General features: G+C 46.5%; 1 protein-coding gene across 2 annotated transcripts in view; it reads right to left on the bottom strand.

Annotated features, from left to right (window-relative positions):
• Positions 1-26,282, bottom strand: part of CASKIN2 (CASK interacting protein 2) — a 216,613-nt gene that overhangs the window by 94,193 nt on the left and 96,138 nt on the right. For both annotated transcript variants that reach the window (XM_082271726.1, XM_082271727.1), the window contains exon 3: positions 5,988-6,039. In XM_082271726.1, coding sequence (XP_082127852.1) covers positions 5,988-6,039 — 52 coding nt within the window. The remainder of the gene's footprint in view (positions 1-5,987; positions 6,040-26,282) is intronic.

Below are 26,282 nucleotides of genomic sequence, written 5' to 3'. Positions count from 1 at the left end.
GGTCCCCGCTGTTCTCCATGGGGGAATCGGATGAGAACGGACCGCCTGTCCGTTCGTATCTGATCCAATCCGCTGGACGGATGGAAAATAGGGTTTCCATCCGTCCAGATTTGACGGATCGGATGTCCGCTGCCCCATAGAGATGCATGAGGCATCCATTCAGATCCGCCTGAAAAACTGACAGGCCAATCTGAACGGTCCACAAGTGTGAAAGGGGCCTTAAAGAGCACCTGTCATTTCAGATCCATTATGGCAGCGCCTGTTAGCTAACATCCAATCACCTGCTGCCGCCACGTCCCTCACCTTGTTGTGTCACTGCCAGATCACCACATTCACCTTAATGGGACAGTTGGTGAGCCAACAGCTGGTCAGAGGAGGAGACAGAGATGACAGTTGCTCTTTAAAATGATGATTTAAATCAAGTCTTTTTACTAGAGATTTAAATCATGATACAAATCCACACTGAGCCTGATACAGGGGTTGATTTACTAAAACTTGAGAGTGCAAAATCTGGTGCAGATGTGTATGGTAGCCAATCAGCTTGTATTTTCTGTTTGTTTAATAAAGCTATGACAGATTGGTTTCTATGCACAGCTGCAGCAGATTGTGTACTTTCCAGTTTTAGTAAATGAACCCCAATGTGCAAATAAAACATCTTAGAGATTACCTTAGTGGTCTATGGTTTTATAAAGGGTAGGTACAGCACTGCGCACACATGCATGGAATCCCTCAGTAGTTTCCATAGATTATCAGGCTTACACTAGGAGATTATTTACATTACAAAATACCAATGCTATGATGCCACCTTTAGGCCCCTTTCTTGCGGGGCGGATCTGCTCGGTGGACTCCGTTAGATCAGTAGGGATCGCTCCGTTGATCCCCTGTGAGTAGGCGGATGACAGGTCCTTCTCTGCTCACTGTGCAGAGACAGACTTGTCAGAGTCCCACTCTCCTCTATGGGAGATCAGGTGAATATGGACATGCATCCCATCCAATCCCACCCGCTGGACGGATGGGGAACGTATCGCATCCCGTCTGTTTTAAGCTGATCTTGTCGGATCGGATGACAGTCGAGTGTCAGCGGACACATCTCCACTGATATCCGCCTCTCCATAGAGTAGAATGGGTGGCCTGATCAGGTCCGCCTGAAAAATGGACCGTGTGAAAGGGACCTTACAAAGATGACTGGAGGGGTAAAAACTAGTGGTTAAGCAAATTTAATATCAGTATGTCAAATTGATAGGCAGCACTACCAGTCAAACTTCGTCATTCAAGTCAATGGAGCGGTGCTGAAAGCCAAACCCTTGATTCACATTTGCAGCACATTAGCGCCATTATAGACTGCAACTTGGCAAAGAAAAGAAAATAACAAAAACAGGCATTCAGGAGCCGGCAGGATTGTCTCAACATCTGACGACTGCTTAGCCGCAGTCTGAAAAGCAATCCTTTGCAGATTGCTTTTTAGTGCGTAGGCTAGTGTGAACCCAACCTAAAGGTTCAAATGCTCACTGGCCCTTACTGGGAGATTTTAGTTCACAAGTCAGCAACAAGGCAGAAACTTGATTTAAAGTGTATGTCCAGCCATTACCAAGTTTTACCCCAAACCTCCCTCCCAAAAGCACGTCTCCACATTCATTTTTATTTTTCCATGTCCCTGTTGTAAGAAACAGCTTTTAAAGCCCCCTATGACATCATCACCAGGTTTGTAAAATTCTTGCAGGGGCAGCTATTGATGTAGGCATGCCCCCAAAACTGCATCTCCCAAAAACCTTTCCTCTACACATAGTGTGGTGGCAGGTTCTTGGGAGTCAAGTCAGCTGTATTTTTTTCCCTGAGAAAATGGAGTGGGACAGAAAGAGGTGGGACGGAGTGGGACAGAAAGAGGTGGGGCGGAGTGGGACAGAAAGAGGTGGGGCGGAGTGGGAAAGAAAGAGGTGGGTTGGAGTGGGACAGAAAGAGGTGGGGCGGAGTGGGACAGAAAGAGGTGCGGCGGAGTTGGACAGAAAGAGGTAGGGCGGAGTGGGACAGAAAGAGGTGGGGCGAGTGGGACAGAAAGAGGTAGGGCGGAGTGGGACAGAAAGAGGTGTGGCGGAGTGGGACAGAAAGAGGTGTGGCGGAGTGGGACAGAAAGAGGTGGGGCGGAGTGGGACAGAAAGAGGTGGGGCAGAGTGGGACAGAAAGAGGTGGGGCAGAGTGGGACAGAAAGAGGTGGGGCAGAGTGGGACAGAAAGAGGTGGGGCAGAGTGGGACAGAAAGAGGTGAGGCGGAGTGGGACAGAAAGAGGTGGGGCGGAGTGGGACAGAAAGAGGTGGGGCGAGTGGGACAGAAAGAGGTGCGGCGGAGTGGGACAGAAAGAGGTGGGACGGAGTGGGACAGAAAGAGGTGAGGCGAGTGGGACAGAAAGAGGTGTGACGGAGGGGACAGAAAGAGGTGAGGCGAGTGGGACAGAAAGAGGTGAGGCGAGTGGGACAGAAAGAGGTGAGGCGAGTGGGACAGAAAGAGGTGTGACGGAGGGGACAGAAAGAGGTGGGGCCGAGTGGGACAGAAAGAGGTGAGGCGAGTGGGACAGAAAGAGGTGGGGCGAGTGGGACAGAAAGAGGTGCGGCGGAGTGGGACAGAAAGAGGTGAGGCGAGTGGGACAGAAAGAGGTGTGACGGAGGGGACAGAAAGAGGTGAGGCGAGTGGGACAGAAAGGGGTGGGGGGGGTGGCACAGAAAGGGGTGGGGGGGAGTGGCACAGAAAGGGGTGGGGGAAGTGGCACAGAAAGGGGTGGGGGGAAGTGGCACAGAAAGGGGTGGGGGGAAGTGGCATAAGAGAGGGGTGGGGGGAGTGGGACAGAAAGGGGGGGGGAGTGGACTTCTATAGTCTAGCAGTCAACCCAACATTGGTTGGGATTTCAGTGCAGCAAAGGCAAGTAACGGCAGCCAAAGATGGTTCCTCAGCAGGCTAGCAGGCTAAGCAGCAACAAGCTGAGATTTGATCCATCATGGGCAGGCTTGACTGTACCCATGTCTATAGCCGTTACCAATAATTACTGTGTCCTTCCGCCCGGTATGGCTCCCCACATCCCCCCACCGGGAGAACACAACAGGTCCGCAGGAGGCAATCCCCCATCAACACTGACAGTGTTGATTGGGGAACTGAGCGATTTTCTTTCCAGCAACCTGTGGTTGCAGGAAAGAAAATCGCATCATCGTTATCGCTGCAAACCTGTTATGGGGGAAACTCATTATTATGCCAATTGACCTCCCAGCAATTTTCACAAAGGGGGGAATTTGTGGGAGAGATTAATGAAAGTTGCTGGGAGGGCATAATAATAAAAGTTTCCCCAACAACATGTTTTTATTGTCATTGTTTCTGGCCAGCCTATAATCCTGAAGGCGTTCCATCAGCTCTGCTATAAGTTAAGGTTAGGGGGCGCAAATTACTTGCCTTGCTCCGGGCGCTGACAACCCATGCTACGCTAGAGAAAAACTGGCTCCTAACTTTTTTAGCTGGCTCCTAGATTTAAAGCAAATTTGCCAAGCCCTGCCCCAAATGATAGCCTAACCCCCAGGTGTCGAACACAAGGCCCGCGGGCCGAATCTGGCCATCCAGGCCATTTCATGTGGCCCTTGCACCTCTCCTGCAGCATCTCCCTCATCTCTGCCCCCACCTTGTCTCAGCAGATGGAAGCAGAGAGGACAGAACTCCTCTGCCAGATCCTGTGCTTCCCCCTGCAGCTGCAGAGAGGACCACCCCCCCCCCACCACCCCCCAACTTAGCAGTTGGCATTAGAGAGGACACAACTCCTCCTACAGATTCTGCACCTCTCTGTGCAGCCAAAGCACCCCCTCCTCTATGCCTCCACTGGCCTCAGCATTCAGCAGACTGCGGCAGCTGACTCCAGCCCTCCTCCAAACATTACAGTTGTTGCTTCCCAGCTCTGCCTTCAGCTTCTTCCCAGCAGCAGCACATGGTAAAGGGGTTACACTATGATGTAAGGGATGAGAGGGTGGGGGCTCTTGACTTCTGATAGTGGTGGGCTACAGATAGAACTGGCCATCTGAGGGTGACCATAATAGTGATGCGGCCTGTTATGAAATTGAGCTTGACACCTCTGGCCTAACCCCTTCCCTCCTGCCCCGGCATCCCTTTATTTTTTATTTATTTATTTCAGATACTTCTATAGCGCTGTCAATTTACGCAGCACTTTACATATACATTATACATTCACATCAGTCCCTGCCCTCAAGGAGCTTACACAATTCAGAATGCCCAGGGGCAGGACTGATTGGAAGCCGGTCCCACCGGCTACCGATTTTCAACAGCTCAGTCCCTGTGCTGGGAGCACGCAGTAAGCTCACTCTTAGCACATAAACAACCACACAGCGATGCATATTTTGCTGCCTCACAATAGTGTTAGGCATTCGTAAAGGGGTTAATGCTGTAAAAAAACAGAAGGATACATGTCCAGCAAACTTTCAAAGTGCGAACTGACAGCAAATCCATTATTATACCCCTTAATTAATGCTGCATTTACCTTATAACTAGCAGTAGAAATCTAGGATTTTGGTTCCTTTTTTTTTAAAGTCAAAATTTTTTTTCAATTCAGAGTATAGAATAGTTAAATGTAACCCCGGTTATCCTCCCATTGGAGAGATTTCCTGTCATTTCCTGCCCTGTTGACACAACAGGAAGTAAGAGGAAAGCTCTTTAAATTGAGCAAAATCCCTCCTAAATATCTGTCACTTGAACACATGTCCCCTTTGTTTCCATTCTGTCAAAAATGCAAAAATTTGGATTTCCATTACCTGTGACACTGGTTACCAGGACAAAAAGAAAGGCTGAAATAGACAGCAATGAGACCTGAAAGGGGTTCTAACCCCTCTCCACTCCATTCTTTACATATGCTTTAAGGTTAGGTTCACACTGGTGCAATGCAGGACCCAGCGTGATTTCTGTGCAGGTTCCTGCATCGCATCTGACTCGCAGGAAGTCCACACTGCTCTCTGCGAACCACTGTGGGTGTCAATGTAAAGTGAACGACATCCCCAAAATCGGTTTACAGAATGCAATGTGAACTGTGAAATTGGATGAGAATTGGATTAATGGGTCTAAACATCCATGCGATCCAATTCCAGTATGGACCAAAAAAAGGTTCCTGCACCATTTTGGTCTAAATGCGATGTGATTGCAGACACAAACTGCATGGCTGAATTTGCACCGCGCAGATATCACATGTGATGTGCACAGCAATGTGGTGCGAATTAGGGATCGACCGATATATCGAGGGGTGATATGCACTTTCCCCGCTATATCATGGTGGCCGATATTTTGGACAGTGCCGACGTTCGGCTGTCTTGTAGTGACAACCCATGCGGCTGAGAAGCTGCTTGGCTGTCATTACGTGGACGTCCCCCTGCCTTCTGCGGCTCGCACTGATCTCCCGTCCCACCGGGAGACCCGGGCAACCAGCCTGCATGGCCACCGAAGACCCGATCAAAGCTGCATTCGGCTCTGATCGGGTCTCCATGCAAAAAAAACGGAAGTGATGTCATGACATCACGTCCGGGTACTGGGGCCAGATTTGGCGTTTTGAATGCTTTTAAGTGCAGGAGGAGGGGTTTGGAGTCTTTTAGACCCCCAGATCCCTCCACAACAGTACCTGTCTAGTAAAAAAAAATGTAAATTTTTTTTTTTTTTATAAATGTACGAAAATATCGGCCGATACCGATATGCAATGGCCAAAATATCGGTATCGGTAATTAGTGCCAACCCAGCCTAAATCTCCAAAACTTTATCAGTCGATCACTAGTGCAAATCACATGCAATGTCTGGCATCGTATTAGTGTCAACCCAGCCTAAATCTCCAAAACTTTAGCAGAAGGCTCCTATGAGCGGAGTAGAAGCTGTATTGTATTGGGGCTCTTAGCATTCCACAGATGACTACATGGACATGTGCAAACACTCTTTGTAGTTGGGTTACCTTTCAAGTGTTTACTTACCCATCACTGTCTTGATAATTTACATTCAACCTTTTAGTTGATCCAAGAAGCTCTGAAAGAAAAAGAAGAACAAGCTGGTTATTATCCTTTGCACTTACAAAGCCAGTAAATAAAAGAGTGTAATAACGTCATATCATTTGGAGGCCAATCCAGTCTCCGGGCACCCAACAACACAAATAACAGCGCTTACGGAATCTGGAGGGTAGAGCACAAAGCAGCACCTGCCCCATGCGTCCTGAGCGATTTCTGCTTCTCTCTATTCCAGCTCTTCGCTGCCCCTTGCCTCTCTAATAACATTCTTCAATCCGTGTTATTTATGCATCTCTCCCTCTCTTCATATTGCAGAGAAATGCCATTCTTCTTCTCCTTCACATTCCATAGAAATTGTTGGCATTTTGTATACACAGACTGAATTGTATCCGCTGCTTTCAGACAAGAAAGAAGGCCTCTAATCAGCCTGTGTGTGCTTGGGGTTGGTCAGACAAACAGGGTGGGCATGTGCAGCATTTACAGATTAAAGTATATGTAAATCCAATCACTAAAATACTATTATTAATATTATAAAGATAAATGTAGCACCAACAATGTACGCAGCACTTTACATACACGGTACATCCACATCAACCCCTGACCTCAAGGAGCTTACAATCTAAGGTCCATATCTCACATACATACAGATACTAGGCCAATCCACCTACCAGCATGTCTTTGGAGTGTGGGAGGAAACCAGAGAACCCGGAGGAAACCCACACATCAGTCCCTGTCCTCAAGGAGCTTACAATCTAAAGTCCATATCTCACATACATACAGATACTAGGGGCCAATCCACCTACCAGCATGACTTTGGAGTGTGGGAGGAAACCCACGCATCAGCCCCTGCCATCAAGGAGCTTACAATCTAAGGTCCATATCTCACATACATACAGATTCTAGGCCAATTCACCTACCATCATGTCATTGGAGTGTGGGAGGAAACCGGAGAACCCAGAGGAAACCCATGCATCAGCCCCTGCCATCAAAGAGCTTACAATCTAAGGTCCATATCTCACATACATACAGAGACTAGGGGGCCAATCCACCTACCAGCATGTCATTGGAGTGTGGGAGGAAACCGGGGAACCCCGAGGAAACCCATGCATCAGCCCCTGCCCTCAAGGAGCTTACAATCTAAGGTCCATATCTCACATACATACAGATACTAGGGGGCCAATCCACCTACCAAGCATGTCATTGGAGTGTGGGAGGAAACCGGAGAACCCAGAGGAAACCCATGCATCAGCCCCTGCCATCAAAGAGCTTACAATCTAAGGTCCATATCTCACATACATACAGATACTAGGGGGCCAATCCACCTACCAGCATGTGATTGGAGTGTGGGAGGAAACCCACGCATCAGCCCCTGCCATCAAAGAGCTTACAATCTAAGGTCCATATCTCACATACATACAGAGACTAGGGGGGCCAATCCACCTACCAAGCATGTCATTGGAGTGTGGGAGGAAACCGGGGAACCCAGAGGAAACCCATGCATCAGCCCCTGCCCTCAAGGAGCTTACAATCTAAGGTCCATATCTCACATACATACAGATTCTAGGCCAATTCACCTACCATCATGTCTTTGGAGTGTGGGAGGAAACCCACGCATCATTTGCGATTCTGCACTGCGTTATTTTAACTGACAATTGTGCGGTCGTGCGACGCTGTACCCAAATAAAATTGTCCTTTTTCCCCATAAATAGAGCTTTCTTTTGGTGGTATTTGATCACATCTGCGATTTTTATTTTTTGCGCTATAAACAAAAATACAGCGACAATTTTGAAAAAAAAAAAAGCCAATATTTTTCACATTCTGCTATATGACATTCCAAAAAAAAAAAAAAAATTAAAAATACATTTTTTTCATCATTTTAGGCCAATTTGTTTTCTGCTACATATTTTTGGTAAAAAAAATCCCAGAAAGCGGATTTTGATTGGTTTGGGACTTTGCTAAAAAGTTATCACATCTACTAACTAAGAGAAAGATTTGTAATTTTTATTATTTTTTTTTTTTTTTTACTAGTAATGGCGGTGATCTGCGATTTTTAGTGGGACTGCGACATTGCGGAGGACAGATCGGACCTCTAACTGACATTTTTGACACTTTTGGGGGGACCAGTGACATTACTACAGTAATCAGTGCCAGAGGCGTAACTAGAACCTTCAGGGCCCCGGTGCAAGAAACCATGAAGGGCCCCCTGGACCCCTGGCGCCCTGGGGCCCTTTACTCTAGTTGCGGGGCCCTTTATTACGGTGAGGGAAGGGAGAATTCTGAAGGGGGGGCAGCACAGAAGGGGGGGGGACCAGGGGAGCACACAGGGGCCCAGAGACAGCAGAACACAAGTGAACTGGATAGGAGCGGTGGCAGGGGCAGCATACAGAGGAGACAATCTCCTCCATTTTCCTCTTGCAGCTACAGAAGGAAAAAGGAGGACAGTGATTTCTCTACATGCTGCCCCCGCCACCCCTCCTATCCAGGTGTACAGGGGAGCCACATGGGCCCCCTTGAGCATAGGCCCGGTTGCGATTGCAACCCCTGTAGTTACGCCCCTGATCAGTGCTAAAACTATGATACACAGATATACTGCGGCAGGCTGGCTTGGCTGCACGATCTAACCTATAAGTACATCGGTTCGTGGGAGCGCACCCCTATTAGGCAGCAGGGAAACTGATCCACGGGGGCCGGCATCTGCGATCGCTTCCCGCTGAAGGAGAAGAACAGTCAGCTGTTGTAAACACAGCTGACCGTTGTTCTCTCTGGAATGATCACAGAGCTCCTGTGATCCTTCTATATAGGATCGCAGATTTCTATGATCATTTCACAAGCCACTCCCCCATACAGTTAGAAAAGACCCCCCTAGACTCACACTTAACCCTTTGATCGCCCCTCGGTAACCCCTTCCCTGCCAGTGTCATTATTACAGTAACATATATTTTTAGCACTGATTACTGTAGTAATGTCACTGGTACCCCCAAAAGTGTCAAAAATGTCAGGGGTCCGATCTGTCCGCCGCAATGTCGCAGTCCCGCAAAAAATCGCAGATCGCCACCATTAATAGTAAAAAAAAATAAAAATGACATAAATCTTTCATGTAGTTAGTAGACACGATAACTTTTGCGTAGCAGAAAACAAATTGGCCTAAAATGGTCAAAAAATTTAATTTTTAAATTTTTTTTTGAGAATGTCATATAGCAGAATGTGAAAATTATTGTTTTTTTTTTTTCCAGAATTGTTGCTCTATTTTGTTAATAGCACAAAAAAATAAAAAAATCGCACAGGTGATCAAATACCACCAAAAGAAAGTTCTATTTGTGGGAAAAAAAAGGACATCAATTTTATTTGGGTACAGTGTTGCATGACCACGCAATTGTCTATTAAAGGCCTGGTCATTAAGGGGGGAAATCTTCCGGTCCTAAAGTGGTTAAAGGAGTTGTAATGTCAGGAAGTTTTTTAACTTAAAGCATTCTATGCATTAAGATAAAAAGTCCTCTGAGTGCAGCAGCCCCCCCTAATACTTACTTGAGCCCCATCGCTATCCAGTGATGTGCCTCAGCTGTCTGGGACTCTCTCTCCTGATTGGTTGAGACACAGCAGAGGCGCCATTGGCTCCAGCTGCTGTCAATTAAACTCAGTTAATCAGGAGAGAGAGGGGGTGGGGCCGAATGTGTCTAAATGGATGTACAGAGCTGTAGCTTGGCTCGGATGCCTCCAAAGCAAGCCAGAGACCTGAGAAGAGGAGGATCCGGGCTGTCCTGTGCTAAACCAACTGCACAGGGGAGGTGAGTATAACATGTTTGGTATTTTTAATAGACAAAAATATGAGACTTTACAATCACTTTAAAGAGGTATTAAACCAAAAAGGAAAGATTTTATATATTGCAGCTTACCAATCCTTAGATGTGGTGGCTGCATTAGTTTTCCTCTATAGACTTTGTTTCCCTTTATTTCACCTGGTAAATCTTCTAGTAACGCATTTACAATCCTAGGGTGTCTACATTCTGGATGAAGGAGCAATGGAGACACCTTTGGACAGCAGCATTATCAGGAGGAGATGGTAGTGGTAGATGAACTAGATTTAGATGGACTTCATTGTAGACTGAACTCAAACATACTTTAACCACTTGCTGACCGCCGCAAGTACATATACTGTGGCAGTCTGGCGCTCCTGGGCAAAGTGACATACCGGTACGTCACTCGCCCACGAGCCAATAGGGGGCGAGCGCGCACCGCCAGAGTCAACATCCCGCCCCCGCTCGTTCCCTGACATCCCAGCGCGTGTGACCGGCGGCTCCGATGTCCGCCGGCCACTCGCGATCTCCCGCTGCAGAGGCAGAAAGGCAGGCGTCTAATGTAAACACAGCCGCCTGTCATTCTCCCTGGTGTAACTGCAGAGATCATACGATCCTGCTATGTAGGATCGTATATGTCTCTGTGGTTACATCACAAGCCACACCCCCCACAGTTAGAATCACGCCCCTAGGGACACACTTAACCCCTTGATCACTAATAAAGTTAACCCCTTCCCTGCCAGTGTCATTTTTACAGTAACAGTGCATATGTATAGCACTGATTACTGTAGTAATGTCACTGGTACCCCCAAAAGTGTCAAAAATGTCAGTCAGGGGTCCGATCTGTCCGCCGCAATGTCGCAGTCCTGGGAAAACAAAAATCCATAGTTAAAAAAAAAAAAGACAAATCTTTCCGGTAGTTAGTAAACGCAATAACTTTTGCGCAAACCAATCAAAATACGCTTACTGCGATTTTTTTTTTACTAAACATATGTAGCAGAAAACAAATTGGCCTAAAATGTTAAAGAATTTAGATTTTTACATTTTTTTTGAGAATTTCATATAAAAAAAGTGAAAAATATTGATATTTTTTCAAAATTGTCGCTCTTTTTTTGTTTATAGCACAAAAGGTAAAAATCGCACAGGTGATCAAATACCACCAAAAGAAAGCTCTGTTTGTGGGGGAAAAAGGACATCAATTTCATTTTGGTACAGCGTCGCACAACCGCGCAATTGTCCGTTAAATTCACGCAGTGCCGAATCGCAAAATAGGGCCTGGTCTTTGAGCAGCCAACTCCTCTGGGGCTTAAGTGGTTAAAAGCAGTTACAGCAAACTGTTTTTTTTTCCCTTACATACATAATAAAAGCTGATCACTGTAACCCCTCCAGTCACTGTTAAATGGTTTGCCTTAACCCTATAACTGGACAGGTTGGTCTGTTAAACACTTGACCCCTGGAAGGTTTTATTACCCCCTTCAAGGCCATTTACTGCTATTCTGTACATTGTGTTATTTTTTATCATTTTTCACACAAAATAGAGCTTTTTTTTTTTGGTGGCATTCAATCACCGCTGTTTTTCATTTTTTTATTATATAAATGAAAAAAGGCCAAAAATTTCTGTTATGAAATTTTGCCAAAAAAGAATCATTCTTTAGAGATTTAGGCCTAAATGTATTCTGCTAAAAACTTCTTTGGTAAAAAATAACCCAAATCAGTGTATATTTTTTCTCTGTGTGAAAGGTATACAGTCGACAAAGTATGGTATAGATATCTGAAAGTCGATCAATCCTGACGTACTGACGGCTCATCTCCTTTCTTAAGGCATTAAAACTCCAGGACAGTACAAATATCCCCCGAATAACTCCTGTATGGAAAGTAGACCGTCCAAAGTATTTAGTAAGGGGCAAGGAGAGTTTTTCAAGTGGTCATTTTTTTGTCACAAATATTAAGAAAATTAAGAAATTAAAAAAAAAGTTTTCTTTTTCACATTTTTTCTTGTCCCAGAAGATTGCAGGGAGGGAGGGGGAGAGGAGAACTTCCACTCAAGCCGCCTAGGCAGCCCGAATGGAAGTGGGAGAGGGTACCTGTCAAAACTAGGTACCCCCTCCCCCCCCCCCAAAAAAAAACAGTGACATGCCAAATGTGGCTTGTCAGAGGGTCAGGAGTATTTAATCACTTGCCAACCGCCCCACGCAGATTTACTGCTGCAGGGCGGCTTGGCTGCGCATAATCACTTAGATCTACGTGATTACCATATATACTCGAGTATAATCTGAGTTTTTAGCATGTTTTTTCATGCTGAAAAAGCCCCCCTCGGCTTATACTCAAGTCACTGGCTCATTGTCTTTATAAAAATGGCACAACCCGGCGCCGACGTGTCACCGCGCATGCGCGGGAATAGCCAAACGTGTACGGGCTTTCCCGAGCATCTGCGGCGCATGCGCGGTGACGTATTGGCGCCGGGCGGCGCGATTTTTAAATCGAAGGCGCCTCACCAACAGGTAAGTGAGACAACTCTGCAGCCCCTGCATTTCCTCATGCAGTGCTGCGGGCATGGTACAAGACATTCTCCTGTACCATGCCCTCTGCACTGCATCTCCTGTGCCATGCCCGTTCCTACTGTGCCATGCGTGTACCATGACCTGTGCCATGCCTGTACCATAACCTGTGCCATGCCTATACCATCTCCTGTACCATGCCTAAACCATCTCCTGTGCCATGACCTGTGCCATGCCTATACCATCACCTGTGCCATGCCTATACCATCACCTGTGCCATGCCTATACCATCTCCTGTGCCATGCCTATACCATCTCCTGTGCCATGCCTGTACCATGACCTGTGCCATGCCTGTACCATCACCTGTGCCATGCCTGTACCATCACCTGTGCCATGCCTATACCATCATCTGTGCTATGCCTATACCATCTCCTGTGCCATGATGGTGCCATGCCTATACTATCACCTGTGCCATGCCTATACCATCACCTGTACCATGACCTGTGCCATGCCTGTACCATCTCCTGTACCATGCCTGTATCATTACCTGTGCCATGCCTGTATCATTACCTGTGCCATGCCTGTACCATCACCTGTGTCATGCCTGTACCATCACCTGTGCCATGCCTATACCATCATCTGTGCCATGCCTATACCATCTCCTGTGCCATGCCTATATCATCACCTGTGCCATGCCTATACCATCACCTGTACCATGACCTGTGCCATGCCTGTACCATCTCCTGTACCATGCCTGTATCATTACCTGTGCCATGCCTGTACCATCACCTGTGCCATGCCTGTACCATCTCCTGTACCATGCCTGTATCATTACCTGTGCCATGCCTGTACCATCACCTGTGTCATGCCTGTACCATCACCTGTGCCATGCCTATACCATCATCTGTGCCATGCCTATACCATCTCCTGTGCCATGCCTATACCATCACCTGTGCCATGCCTATACCATCACCTGTACCATGACCTGTGCCATGCCTGTACCATCTCCTGTACCATGCCTGTATCATTACCTGTGCCATGCCTATACCATCATCTGTGCCATGCCTATACCATCTCCTGTGCCATGCCTATACCATCAGCTGTGCCATGCCTATACCATCACCTGTACCATGACCTGTGCCATGCCTGTACCATCTCCTGTACCATGCCTGTATCATTACCTGTGCCATGCCTGTACCATCACCTGTGCCATGCCTGTACCATCTCCTGTACCATGACTTGTGCCATGCCTGTACCATCACCTGTGCTATGCCTGTGCCATGCCTGTACCATGACCTGTGCCATTCCTGTACCATCACCTGTGCCATGCCTGTACCATGCCTATACCATGACCTGTGCCATGCCTATACCATGACCTTGCCATGCCAATACCATAACCTGTGCCATGCCAATACCATCTCCTGTACCATGACCTGTGCCATGCCTGTAGTATCACCTGTGCCATGCCTGTACCATTACCCGTGCCATGCCTGTACCATCGCCTGTGCCATGCCTGTACCATGCCTATACCATGACCTGTGTGCCATGCCTATACCATCTCCTGTACCATCACCTGTGCCATGCCTGTACCATGACTATACCATGACCTACGCCATGCCTGTACCATCACCTGTGCCATGCCTGAACCATCTCCTGTACCATGCCTATACCATCTCCTGTACCATGACTTGTGCCATGCCTGTACCATCACCTGTGCTATGCCTGTGCCATGCCTGTACCATGACCTGTGCCATTCCTGTACCATCACCTGTGCCATGCCTGTACCATGCCTATACCATGACCTGTGCCATGCCTATACCATGACCTTGCCATGCCAATACCATAACCTGTGCCATGCCAATACCATCTCCTGTACCATGCCTGTAGTATCACCTGTGCCATGCCTGTACCATTACCCGTGCCATGCCTGTACCATCGCCTGTGCCATGCCTGTACCATGCCTATACCATGACCTGTGTGCCATGCCTATACCATCTCCTGTACCATCACCTGTGCCATGCCTGTACCATGACTATACCATGACCTACGCCATGCCTGTACCATCACCTGTGCCATGCCTGAACCATCTCCTGTACCATGCCTATACCATCTCCTGTACCATGCCCGCAGGCCCTGTTTTGTGTCTCGTGGTGGTCCAGTTGGGTCCGGTAGCTGCTGCATTTCCCACCCTAGGCTTATACTCCAGTCAATATGTTTTCCCAATTTTTTGTGGTAAAATTAGGGGCCTTGGCTTATATTCGGGTCGGCTTATACTCGAGTATATGCGGTATGTGCACGTGGATTCAGCAGCGTTCGTGCGCCGCCACAGCCGCGGTCCCGTTGGGATTAGACACAGAGGGAGGTGGGCCACAGGAGGAGCGGCGGCGATCGCCACCAGCCTCCCGAGGTCTTCACAGAAACTGACAGAAGACCCGTCTGCAGTCTTCTGTGAGACAGGCATGGAGAGATCAGCAGTTTCAACTAAGCTACAACCCTGATCTCTCTGTGCCTGTCACAGAACCCTTCCCCCACATAGTCAGTAAGCACAAACAACCACACATTTAACCCTTTGATCACCCTTAGTGTTAACCCTTTCCCTGCCAGTGTAATTTATACAGTAACAGTGCATATTATTTAGCACTAGGGATGAAACGATCTGATATTCAGATCGGATATCGGCGCCGATATGGCCATTTTAGATGGATTGGGGGTTTGGTAACATTGACCGATCCATGGGCCGATCCGGTTTTTGCTGAGTAACGGCTCAGCCATCCCTTACTTGGTGCAGTAGTAGTATGAGATGGGAGCCGCTACTTCCTGTATAGGTCCGGCTCACAGGCGGAGTGATATCAGATGCACTCCGCCTGTGAATGGAGGAGCCGTACACATGAAGCAGCGACTTTGCTCTGTACTGCAGCCGCTTGCTTTGTGTGTAGCTCCGGATCGGTTCCGGTATTGGCGATTTCACAACGCCAGATATCGGTATCGGGTCCAAAAAAGTCGGATCGGTGCATCACTATTTAGCATTGATTACTGTATTAATGTCACTGGTGTCCCCAAAAAATGTCAAAAATGTCAGTTAGGTGTCCAATCTGTCCGCCCTAACATTGCAGTCCCGCTAAAAATCGCTGATCGCCACTATTACTAATAAAAACAAAAAAAATAAATAAAAAGTCCAAAAATCTATCCCGTAGTTTGTAACTTTTGCGCAAACCAATTAAAAAAAAACGCTTTTTGGGATTTTTATTACCAAAAATATGTGGCAGTATACAAATTGACCTAAACTGAAAAAAATTTGATTTTTAAATTTTTTGTTATTGGGAATGTTATATAGCAGAAAATCGACGCTCTTTTTTTTTTTTTTTTTTTTTTTTTTATAGTGCAAAAGCAAAAATCCACACAGGTGATCAAATACCACCAAAAGAAAGCTCTATTTGTGGGAAAAAAAGGAACATCAATTGTATTTGGGTACAGTGTCGCATGACCATGCAATTTTTCCGCAAAAAATAAATGGCTTGGTCATTAAGGAGGCAAATGTAAAACATAGGCATCGACTTGTCATTCTAAATATTTTTTAGAATTTCACAAAACATCTACTCCTGATGAAGTGGCAATGTGTGTCCACGAAACGCGTCGAGTCCATGATGTTTTCCATATATTCAGATACTTTACTACCTGGAATTACCATATTCTATGTTGTGTACATATGCAATATATATATTTTTTGAAATCTGCTCGGATGTCTGTCTATATTATGAATTTGGAGGTGCTATACCAAATTGTCATTACCTGTTTTACATATATTTATTGTATGTTGTTTACACTGCAATGTTCATCCATTTCTATATGTATGTACCCATGCTCTATTGGATATTTGTATTTTATTGCTGATGACCTGCATCATTAAATCAAGTTCTTCTTTTACTATGTTGTTGGATCCACTTTTACAATCATTTTTAGCCATATTACCTATCCCAACCATTGGTATGCACTTCATTTAAAGTCCCAACTGCCCCCCCTTTTTTTTACCCTTGTCCCTATATTTAGGGTGACTTAGGCATTGGCTATGTGTACTACATTATTACTATGTTGTGAAAGGATTCACACATTTTATATTATGCTACAATACCCTGCCGATAGCCTCATTACGGTTTAGTCATACTCCCCTTTCCCCCAATTTGTTCAAGAATAGGGATGGAGGTATTTAGCCCTAGCCAGGCGAAACCTCATTTAACCACTTAAGCCCCGGAGGATTTTCCTGCTAAACGACCAGGGGGTATTTTGCGATTCGGCACTGCGTGACTTTAATGGACAATTGCGCGGTCGTGCGACGCTGTACCTAAAACGAATTTGACGTCCTTTTTTTCCCACAAACAGAGCTTTCTTTTGGTGGTATTTGATCACCCGTGCGATTTTTACTTTTTGCGCTATAAACAAAAAAAGAGCGTACATTTTGCAAAAATAACAATATTTTTCACATTTTTTTATATGAAATTCCCCCCCCCCCAAAAAAAAAATGTAAAAATCAAAAATTTTTTAACATTTTCGGCCAATTTGTTTTATGCTACCTATGTTTGGTAAAAAAAAATCGCAAAAAGCGTATTTTGATTGGTTTGCGCAAAAGTTATCGCGTTTACTAACAAAGGGAAAGATTTTTGTCATTTTTGCTGTTTTTTTTTTTAACGTGTAATGGCGGCGATCTGCAATTTTTTTTGCGGTACTGCGACATTGTGGCGGACAGATCGGACCCTTGACTGACATTTTTGACACTTTTGGGGTTACCAGTGACATTTCTACAGTAATCAGTGCTATACATATGCACTGTTACTGTAAAAATACACTGGTAGTGAAGGGGTTAACTTTATTTGGGAGGGAGGGGCTGTGTGTGTCCCTAGGGGCGTGCTTTCTACTGTGATTGGCTGTGGCTTGAGCTGTAAGGACACTGATCAACGGATCTACATACTAGATCCGTGTGATCAGTGTCTTTACAGCGAGGAGAATGACAGGTGGCTTGTTTACACAAGCTGCCTGACATTCTCCCTCTCCCCCGCCGATCGCCGAGTGACCGGCGGACATCGGGTCCGCTGGTCACACGCGCGGGGGGGTCCGTGACCGCGCAGGAGCGCGCCTCCGCGGGCGCGCGCTCGCTCCCCAGAGCCTCACAGGCGAGCGACGTAGACCTACGTCACTCTGCCTGTGAGGGGCTGACTGCCGCAGTAAATATACTGTGAGCAGTCGGCAAGCGGCTAAAGTCCCAACTTTTTTCGTTGTTTGTGTCTATAGCAGAAAATCAACGCTCTTTTTTTTTTGTTTATAGTGCAAAAGCAAAAATCCACACAGGTGATCAAATACCACCAAAAGAAAGCTCTATTTGTGGGAAAAAAAGGAACATCAACTGTATTTGGGTACAGTGTCGCATGACCACGCAATTTTTCCGCAAAAAATGGCCTGGTCATTAAGGGGGCAAATGTAAAACATAGGGATCGACTTGTCATGCAACTTTGATGTCCAAAGTTGCATGACAAGTTGCACGAGCGTGAATGGAGCCTTATTGGCAGCATCACCAAGTGGAAATAAAGTGAAAAAAAAAAAAAGTCTAAAAAAAAAAAAAAAAAAAAGTCTAAAAAAAAAAAAAAAGTCTAAAAAAAAAAAAAAACGAATGCAGCCACCACATCCAAGAATTCGTAAGCTGCAATGTAATCATTTTTTATTTTTGGGTTTAAAATAATAGCAGGTGATCCTGTCACAAAGGTCCTTGGGCAGGCACTTCCATTGAATGGGTGGCAAGGATCTGATGCTGTCTCCCAGTTGCTTTCATGCCTTATCGCCCTCTGTCACTCGTTCTCTTAATGGATAGTCCAAGCAGCTGTGCTGACATATATTGCACAGGCATGTTCCACTGCTGTCACCTCCATGAGAAATGCCATGCAGCCATTACAGAAAGTGGCTGCAGGAGATCAGCAGTGCTAATATGCAACAAAGTATAAAAAAAGTGAAGTAATAAATGACAAGCTTTAATGACATGCAATGCTTTAGCACATTGAAAGTGATTGAGTTAGGACGTGTTCTATAGAAGGGTGGTATGTAGTCTGCAGCCTGTCACTTACTGGTCTGCAGGGCTGGGACAGGAAAGGGGTCATGTAACCGTTCAGAAGGATTTGTCATCACACCAGCTTTCCACTTATAAGGCAGGATATTATCTCAGAGCTGTAGATTCACTAGAACAATTGAATATGTGGGCCCCCCCACACCCGCAATCTGATTACATAACATTTTCCCAGAATTCAATTCTCCTGCACCCAGACCAATAGGATAAGCAGAGGAAGCGTTCATATAAGTGGATTCAGTTAGGATTTAAAAGCAAAGCGAAGACTTTGCCCCGGATTCTTTTTTTTTTTCGGCATGTAAAAAAGTAATAAAAACAAAGTGCAGACAGTGAGCGCCATTACCTCATGTATGATGTCCGATGTTGGCCGACAACAAAGCCGCACTGAGGTTTGGGCAAAGGGAAAGATCAGATCAGTTACCAGTAAATTCCACGGAAGTAACAATCCTATTCTATTTTTTTTATAGATTTGTACTTCAGTTTTTAAAATATGTTTTATACATTATTGTAATAATTCAAAGCTGGTCTCTAAAGTGTAAAAGTAAGTTAAACTTCTCCCTTGTATTGAACTGCATCTGTACTACAAGGGTTAAATACTCATTTACTCTAGGGCAGTGATCTCCAAACTGTGGCCCTTTTGCTTTAAAACTGCCCTTTAATGGCCCTTGGGGCACTATTCCTCCCACTGACACCAACAATCTGGCCCAATTGCTGCCACTGACACCAATGGTGGGACACTATTCTTCCCCCTGACACCAATGGTGGGACACTATTCCTCACACTGACACCAATGGTGGGACACTATTCTTCCCACTGACACCAATGATGGGGCACTATTCCTCCCACTGACACCAATGATGGGGTACTATTCCTCCCACTGACACTAATCTTCCCACTGATACCAATGGTGGGGCACTTATCCTCCCACTGACACCAATGGTGGGACACTATTCCTCCCACTGACAACAATGATGGGGTACTATTCCTCCCACTGACACCAATGGTGGGACACTATTCCTCCCACTGACACCAATGGTGGGACACTAATCTTCCCACTGATACCAATGGTGGGGCACTATTCCGCCCACTGACACCAATGGTGGGACACTATTCCTCCCACTGACACCAATGGTGGGGCACTATTCCTCCCACTGACACCAATGGTGGGGCACTATTCCTCCCACTGACACCAATGGTGGGGCACTATTCCTCCCACTGACACCAATGGTGGGACACTATTCCTCCCACTGACACCAATGGTGGGACACTATTCTTCCCACTGATACCAATGGTGGGGCACTTATCCTCCCACTGACACCAATGGTGGGGCACTATTCCTCCCACTGACACCAATGGTGGGGCACTATTCCTCCCACTGACACCAATGGTGGGGCACTATTCCTCCCACTGACACCAATGGTGGGGCACTATTCCTCACACTGACACCAATGATAGGACACTATTCCTCCCACTGATACCAATGATGGGTCACTATTCTTCCCACTGACACCAATGGTGGGCTACTATTCCTCCCACTGACACCAATGATGAGGCACTATTCCTCACACTGACACCAATGATAGGACACTATTCCTCCCACTGATACCAATGATGGGTCACTATTCTTCCCACTGACACCAATGGTGGGGCACTATTCCTCACACTGACACCAATGGTGGGGCACTATTCCTCCCACTGACACCAATGGTGAGGCACTATTCCTCACACTGACACCAATGATAGGACACTATTCCTCCCACTGATACCAATGATGGGTCACTATTCTTCCCACTGACACCAATGGTGGGGCACTATTCCTCACACTGACACCAATGGTGGGGCACTATTCCTCCCACTGACACCAATGGTGAGGCACTATTCCTCACACTGACACCAATGATGAGGCACTATTCCTCCCACTGACACCAATGGTGGGGCACTATTCCTCCCACTGACACCAATGGTGGGGCACTATTCCTCCCACTGACACCAATGGTGGGACACTATTCTTCCCACTGACATCAATGGTGGGGCACTATTCCTCACACTGACACCAATGATAAGGCACTATTCCTCCCATTGACACCAATGGTGGGGCACTTATTCTCCCACTGGTACCAATGATGGGGCACTATTCCTCCCACTGACACCAATGATGGGGCATTATTCCTCCCACTAACACCAATGATAGGACACTATTCCTCCCACTGACACCAATGGTGGGACACTATTCTTCCCACTGACACCAATGGTGGGACACTATTCTTCCCACTGATACCAATGGTGGGGCACTACTCTGTCTGCTTACACCAACAGTGCAACACTATTCTTCCCACTGACACTAACAATGCGACACTATTCCTCCCATTGACACCAATAGGGCACCATTTATTCCACTGACACCAGCAATGGGGCACTGATCCTTCCACTGACACCAAAGAGAGTGCACGATTCCTCCCACTGAGACCAATGATATGGCACTATTCCTCCCACTGAGATCAATAATAGGGCACTATTCCTTACACTGACATTGATAGGGCACTACTCCTTCCCCTACAAAGATGGGGCATTATTTACTCCTACTGGTGCCAGGACATTTTCTACTCCATCTGGCTACAGTCTGAAGGACAGTAAGCAGCCCTTTAATTAGAAACTTTGAAGACCCCTGCTCTAGGAGACCAGAAATAAAACTAACCTACCATAATCCACCACTCTGGCAGGCTCCCTTCAGGGTGGAAGACCAGTCCCCGCAGCCTATTCAACCCCCTGCCCTGTCAGTCAGATGCCCTCTGACATCAAGTCCAATGCAGAGCCCATAGCCTACAACTGGATGTGGAGATGAAGAAGAACAGTCCACTGCAGGAGTGTACAGGAGTAGAGGAGAGTGGTAGCTGCCAGAGTGTGGGGGGGGGGGGGGGGGGTTCAGGTAAGTTAAATGATTTCTTGTCCCCTAAACCTAAAACAAGCTATGCAGGGGGCACTCCATTCAAGGAAGGATTTCCCTGATATAGGCTTTAAAGCCCATCTCTATGTAAATATCTAGAATAGAGTAAGAAGGGGTTAGATTCTCGGTCAGGCTATTAGCCCTGGTTCACACTTATGCGATGCGGGAAGGCTGTGAATTCGCAGCCTGTTCCCGCATCGCAAACGCACCCCCGGCAGTTCACACTGCCATATGCGATACGCTGGGGGTGTCAATGTAATCTTAACGACACCCCCAGTTTGATCGCATATCGCAGTGCGATCTTGCAGTTCGCACAGGATGGGATCGCACAAGTGTGAACCGCTGTGCGATCCGATCCGGATGCGGCTGCAAAAAAGGGTCCCTGTGCGTGTTTGCTGCGGGTGCGGTGCAAATTCAGCCATACAAAGTGTATGGCTAAACTCGCACCGCACAGCCGATCGCATGTAATGAAGGAGCAGTGCGCTCCGACATTACATGCGAACGCCGCAGCCGCATGAATGTGAACCGGCTCTTAGGCTCGGTTCACATTTATGCAATGCGGGAAGGCTGCGAATCTGCAGCCTGTTCCCGCATCGCACACGCACCCCCGGCAGTTCACACTGCCATATGCGATATGCTGGGGGTGTCAATGTAATCTTAACGACACCCCCAGTTTGATCGCATATCGCAGTGCGATCGTGCAGTTCACACAGGATCGGATAGCACAAGTGTGAACCGCTGTGTGATCCGATCCTGATGCGGCTGGAAAAAAGGGTCCCTGTGCGTGTTTGCTGCGGCTGCGGTGCGAATTTAGCCATACAAAGTGTATGGCTAAACTCGCACCGCACAGCCGATCGCATGTAATGTCGGAGCAGTGCGCTCCGACATTACATGCGAACCCCGCACACGCACAAGTGTGAACCGAGGCTTACTGGTGGTATGATCACTAGAGGGAAAACAGGTCAGGAAGTGATTTAAAAATCTCTCCACACATCAATTCAATTGAAACAAAAAAAATAGAGAAGGGTTAAAAGGTTAGATCCTTTGTCGTCTATCTGCCTTGATGACACCCACTCCCCTTATTTCTTGTTTTGGTGAAAAGAAATCATTGAACAGCATTAAAAACCTGCCAGAAGTTCTAAGCTTCCCTACTACATCCAAATCTAAAAAAAGTTGGCTGGATCAGGGAGTTAAGGGCTGAATTGGCTACACTGGTAGTCGATATGTAAGGAAACGTAGAATGCATCATGTTCTGTGAATGGGCAGTGGAGAGGCTGTCAATCAACTCCTCCATTCATGAAACTTGAGGCATCAAGGAAGTATAGAAAGACACATTCTATGAATGGTTTAGGAGGCTGGAGGGGGTGGGCAGAGCAACTTTCCTAATTCAGATCTGCTGCTGTTAACCTTTCACATTGCTGGAAGACAGAGCAGTATCCAGCAGCTGCAAAGGGGACACAGCACAGGGGGGTTTTAGCTGAAGCAGTGGCCTGCAGGTAATAGGATACCCACTATTACACCTACTTAATATGTATGGTGCTGAATCCCCCCTAAAATAGTGTCCTCAATGCTGAGAAATACAGGCAGATACACTAGATTACCAAAAGTATTGGGACACCTGCCTTTACACACACATGAACTTTAACCACTTTACCACCGGAGGATTTTGCTGTCTTACGCCCGGGCCACTTTGTGCGATTCGGTGCTGTGCGACTTTAACTGACAATTGCGCAAACAAAATTTACGTCCTTTTTTTCCCACAAACAGAGCTTTCTTTTGGTGGTATTTGATCACCTGTGCGATTTTTATTTTTTGCGCTATAAACAAAAAAAAAAGAGCGTAAATTTTGAAAAAACAGCAATATTTTTCACATTTTTTTTATATGAAATTCCCCCCCAAAAAAATTTAAAAATCAAAATTTTTTTACATTTTTGGCCAATTTGTTTTCTGCTACCTATGTTTGGTAAAAAAAAAAAAAAAAAAAAAAAAAAATCGCAATAAGCGTATTTTGATTGGTTTGCGCAAAAGTTATTGCGTTTACTAACTAAGAAAAAGATTTCTGTCATTTTTGGTGTTTTTTTTTTAATGGCGGCGATCTGCGATTTTTTTGCGGGACTGCGACATTGCGGCGGACAGATCGGACCCTTGACTGACATTTTTGACACTTATGGGGTACCAGTGACATTACTACAGTAATCAGTGCTATAAATATGCACTGTTACTGTAAAAATGACACTGGCAGGGAAGGGGTTAATTTTATTGGAAAGGGAGGGGTTAATGTATGCCTGGTGCTTACTAATGTGTGGGGGGAGGTGACTGAGTGACAGAAGGACAGATCCAGGGTTCAGCTATGCTGAACCCTGCAATCTGACCCTGCCTGTCACTTAGGAGATCCGCCCGCTTGTGTTTACACAGGCGGGCAGATCTCCACACTCGATTCCCCGACGATCGGGGAAGAGCAGCGACGATCACCGCCGCTCCTCCCCTGGCCCGACTCCCGCTGTGACTGAATACAGCGGGAGCGAGCCTCCGGCGGCACGCGCGCGCCGCCGAGAAAGGGGAGTGTCTGATGACGTAGATCTACGTCGTCAGACAATAACGAGCCACTTTGCCGCAGTACTATTACCGTAAGCAGACGGCAAGTGGTTAATGGAATCCCAGTCTTAAGGCCTCGTACACACGATAAGAAAATCTGTAGGGAAATTTCATCCGACAACCAATCTGCCGATTTTCGGCTTGTTAGTATGGTGCTTCCGACAACTGACTCCGACCTTTCGGCCGAAAAAATTCTGGTGTGCAGGCTATAAAATTTTTGTCGTCCGCCAAAACACGTCCGATTTTCGTGCAGTCAGTACAGATTTCGACAGGGAAAAATCTGATGAGCAAGACTGGGCATGCTCAGAGAAGAAAGAACACAAAAAAAGCAATCCAACACATGACATCACTTCTGAAGTAGAATTCTGTCATACGGGACAGAATCCCGTGTCATAGGCACATTCCAACCAACAAAACACCACTCTGGACAAAAGACGGACGACCGGTCGCCGGAAATTTGTTGCGTGTGTACTAGGCTTTAGTCTGTAGGGTTCAATATTGAGTTGGCGCACCCTTTGCAGCTATAGCAGCTTCAACTCTTCAGGGATTCTGTCCACAAGGTTTAGGAGTGTGTCTATGGAAATGTTTGACCATTCTTGCAGAAGCCCATTTGTGAGGTCAGGCACTGATGTTGGAGAGAAGGCCTGACTCGCAGTTTTCGCTCAAATTCATCCCAAATGTGTTCTATCAGGTTGAGGTCAGGACTCTGTGCAGGCCAGTCAAGTTCCTCCACCCCAAACTCACTCATCCATGTCTTTATGGACCTTGCTTTGTGCACTGGTCCTAATCATTTGGTGGAGGGGAGATTATGGTGTGGGGTTATTTTTCAGGGGTTGGGCTTGGCCCCTTAGTTCCAATGAACGGAACTCTTAAGGGCTCTTTCACACACTGTGTCCGTCAAATGGACTCCGCTTTTCTCAGCGGGGGATCAATCCGCCGATCCCCCGCTGAGCAGGAGAATGACAGCTGTATCTCCGCACTGTGTGCAGAGGTACAGCTGTCACAGCCCCATAGATCTCTATGGGGGAATCGGATGGGAATGGACCGTCGGTCCGTTCTCATCCGATCCGATCCACTGGACAGATGGAAAATAGGGTTTCCATCCGTCCAGATTTGACGGATCGGTTTGGGTGTCAGCGGACATGTCTCCGCTGACATCAATGCCCCATAGAGATGCATGGGGGGATGGTCTGCCTGTGTGAAAGGGACCTAAGGTGTCAGCATCCAAAGACATTTTAGATAAATTCATGCTCCCCAACTTTGTGGGAACAGTTTGAGGATGGCCCCTCAGCTATGGCTGCGCAAAAACCACATATAGGTACGTGATTTTGTGCAGGGTTTCTCGGGGGCACGCACTCCCCGCTGGAGCGCCAATCCTGTTGTGATTAGATACAGCGGGAGCCAATCAGCAGGTCCAGCGGCCGCGATGGCCGCCGGCCACCTGCAATCGTGCAGGAGAATGACAGAACGGCAGTCTGCCTATGTAAACAAGGCAGACGTCTGTTCTATCAGAGAGGCAGAGAGAGATCTTGTGTTTCATCTATCTTTTCCTCTAGCACATGAGTGTCCAAACTACGGCCCTCTAGCTGTTGCAGAACTATACATCCCATGAGGCATTGTAAATCTGACATTCCCAGACATAACTAGGCATGATGGGTATTGTAGTTCCTGAACAGCTGGAGGGCCATAGTTTACAAATTTACTGTATTAGATGTTATCCCCGAAGATACAAGGGGAGGTGACATTGAGAAAAAAGTTCTGGCACGTGAGGCCAGATGGATATACGATTTAAGAGCGACTGTATATCCAGGTCTGAACGATGTGATTAGTTACAAACCTTTTTTATAGGAGACCTATCGTTTGGAATATCCCCTCCCAAATAATAATAATGGAAAACTTTATCTCCTCTTTCCCTGTGTTTCCCTTATCCCTACAGAACATCCCCCCGTGCACCAGAATGGGCCAATTAAATAATTTTGTGTGAAATAGGGACGAGAATCTAAAAATAGACTATAAAACAATAGAGTCTATTTATTTATATTTATCTTATATATTTTTTTTGCTATTCAAACACAAAATGTAAAAAAATGTGATTTTGCTTCTATGCAAAATATAGTATATATGTATATGCTTTGTATTCTTTGCATGATAGGTGACTGGAGAGGCGACACGGCTGTGGCGGAGGCTGAATAAGTAATTCGAGTATATTGTTAAAAGCTAATACCCATAAAGAGGTAAACTATTGAACGAGGATTAGACAGTTATAATATTCTACATCTTAATTCCGATGGGTGATTTCTTGCATGATGGTAGTGAGTAGGAATATAT

The sequence above is a fragment of the Pelophylax lessonae genome, assembly GCF_965119305.1.
Source record: "Pelophylax lessonae genome assembly, chromosome: 11".
Taxonomy (NCBI): domain Eukaryota; kingdom Metazoa; phylum Chordata; class Amphibia; order Anura; family Ranidae; genus Pelophylax; species Pelophylax lessonae.
Note: the sequence above shows the minus strand (reverse complement) of the source record. Positions and strands in the feature narration are given on the sequence as shown.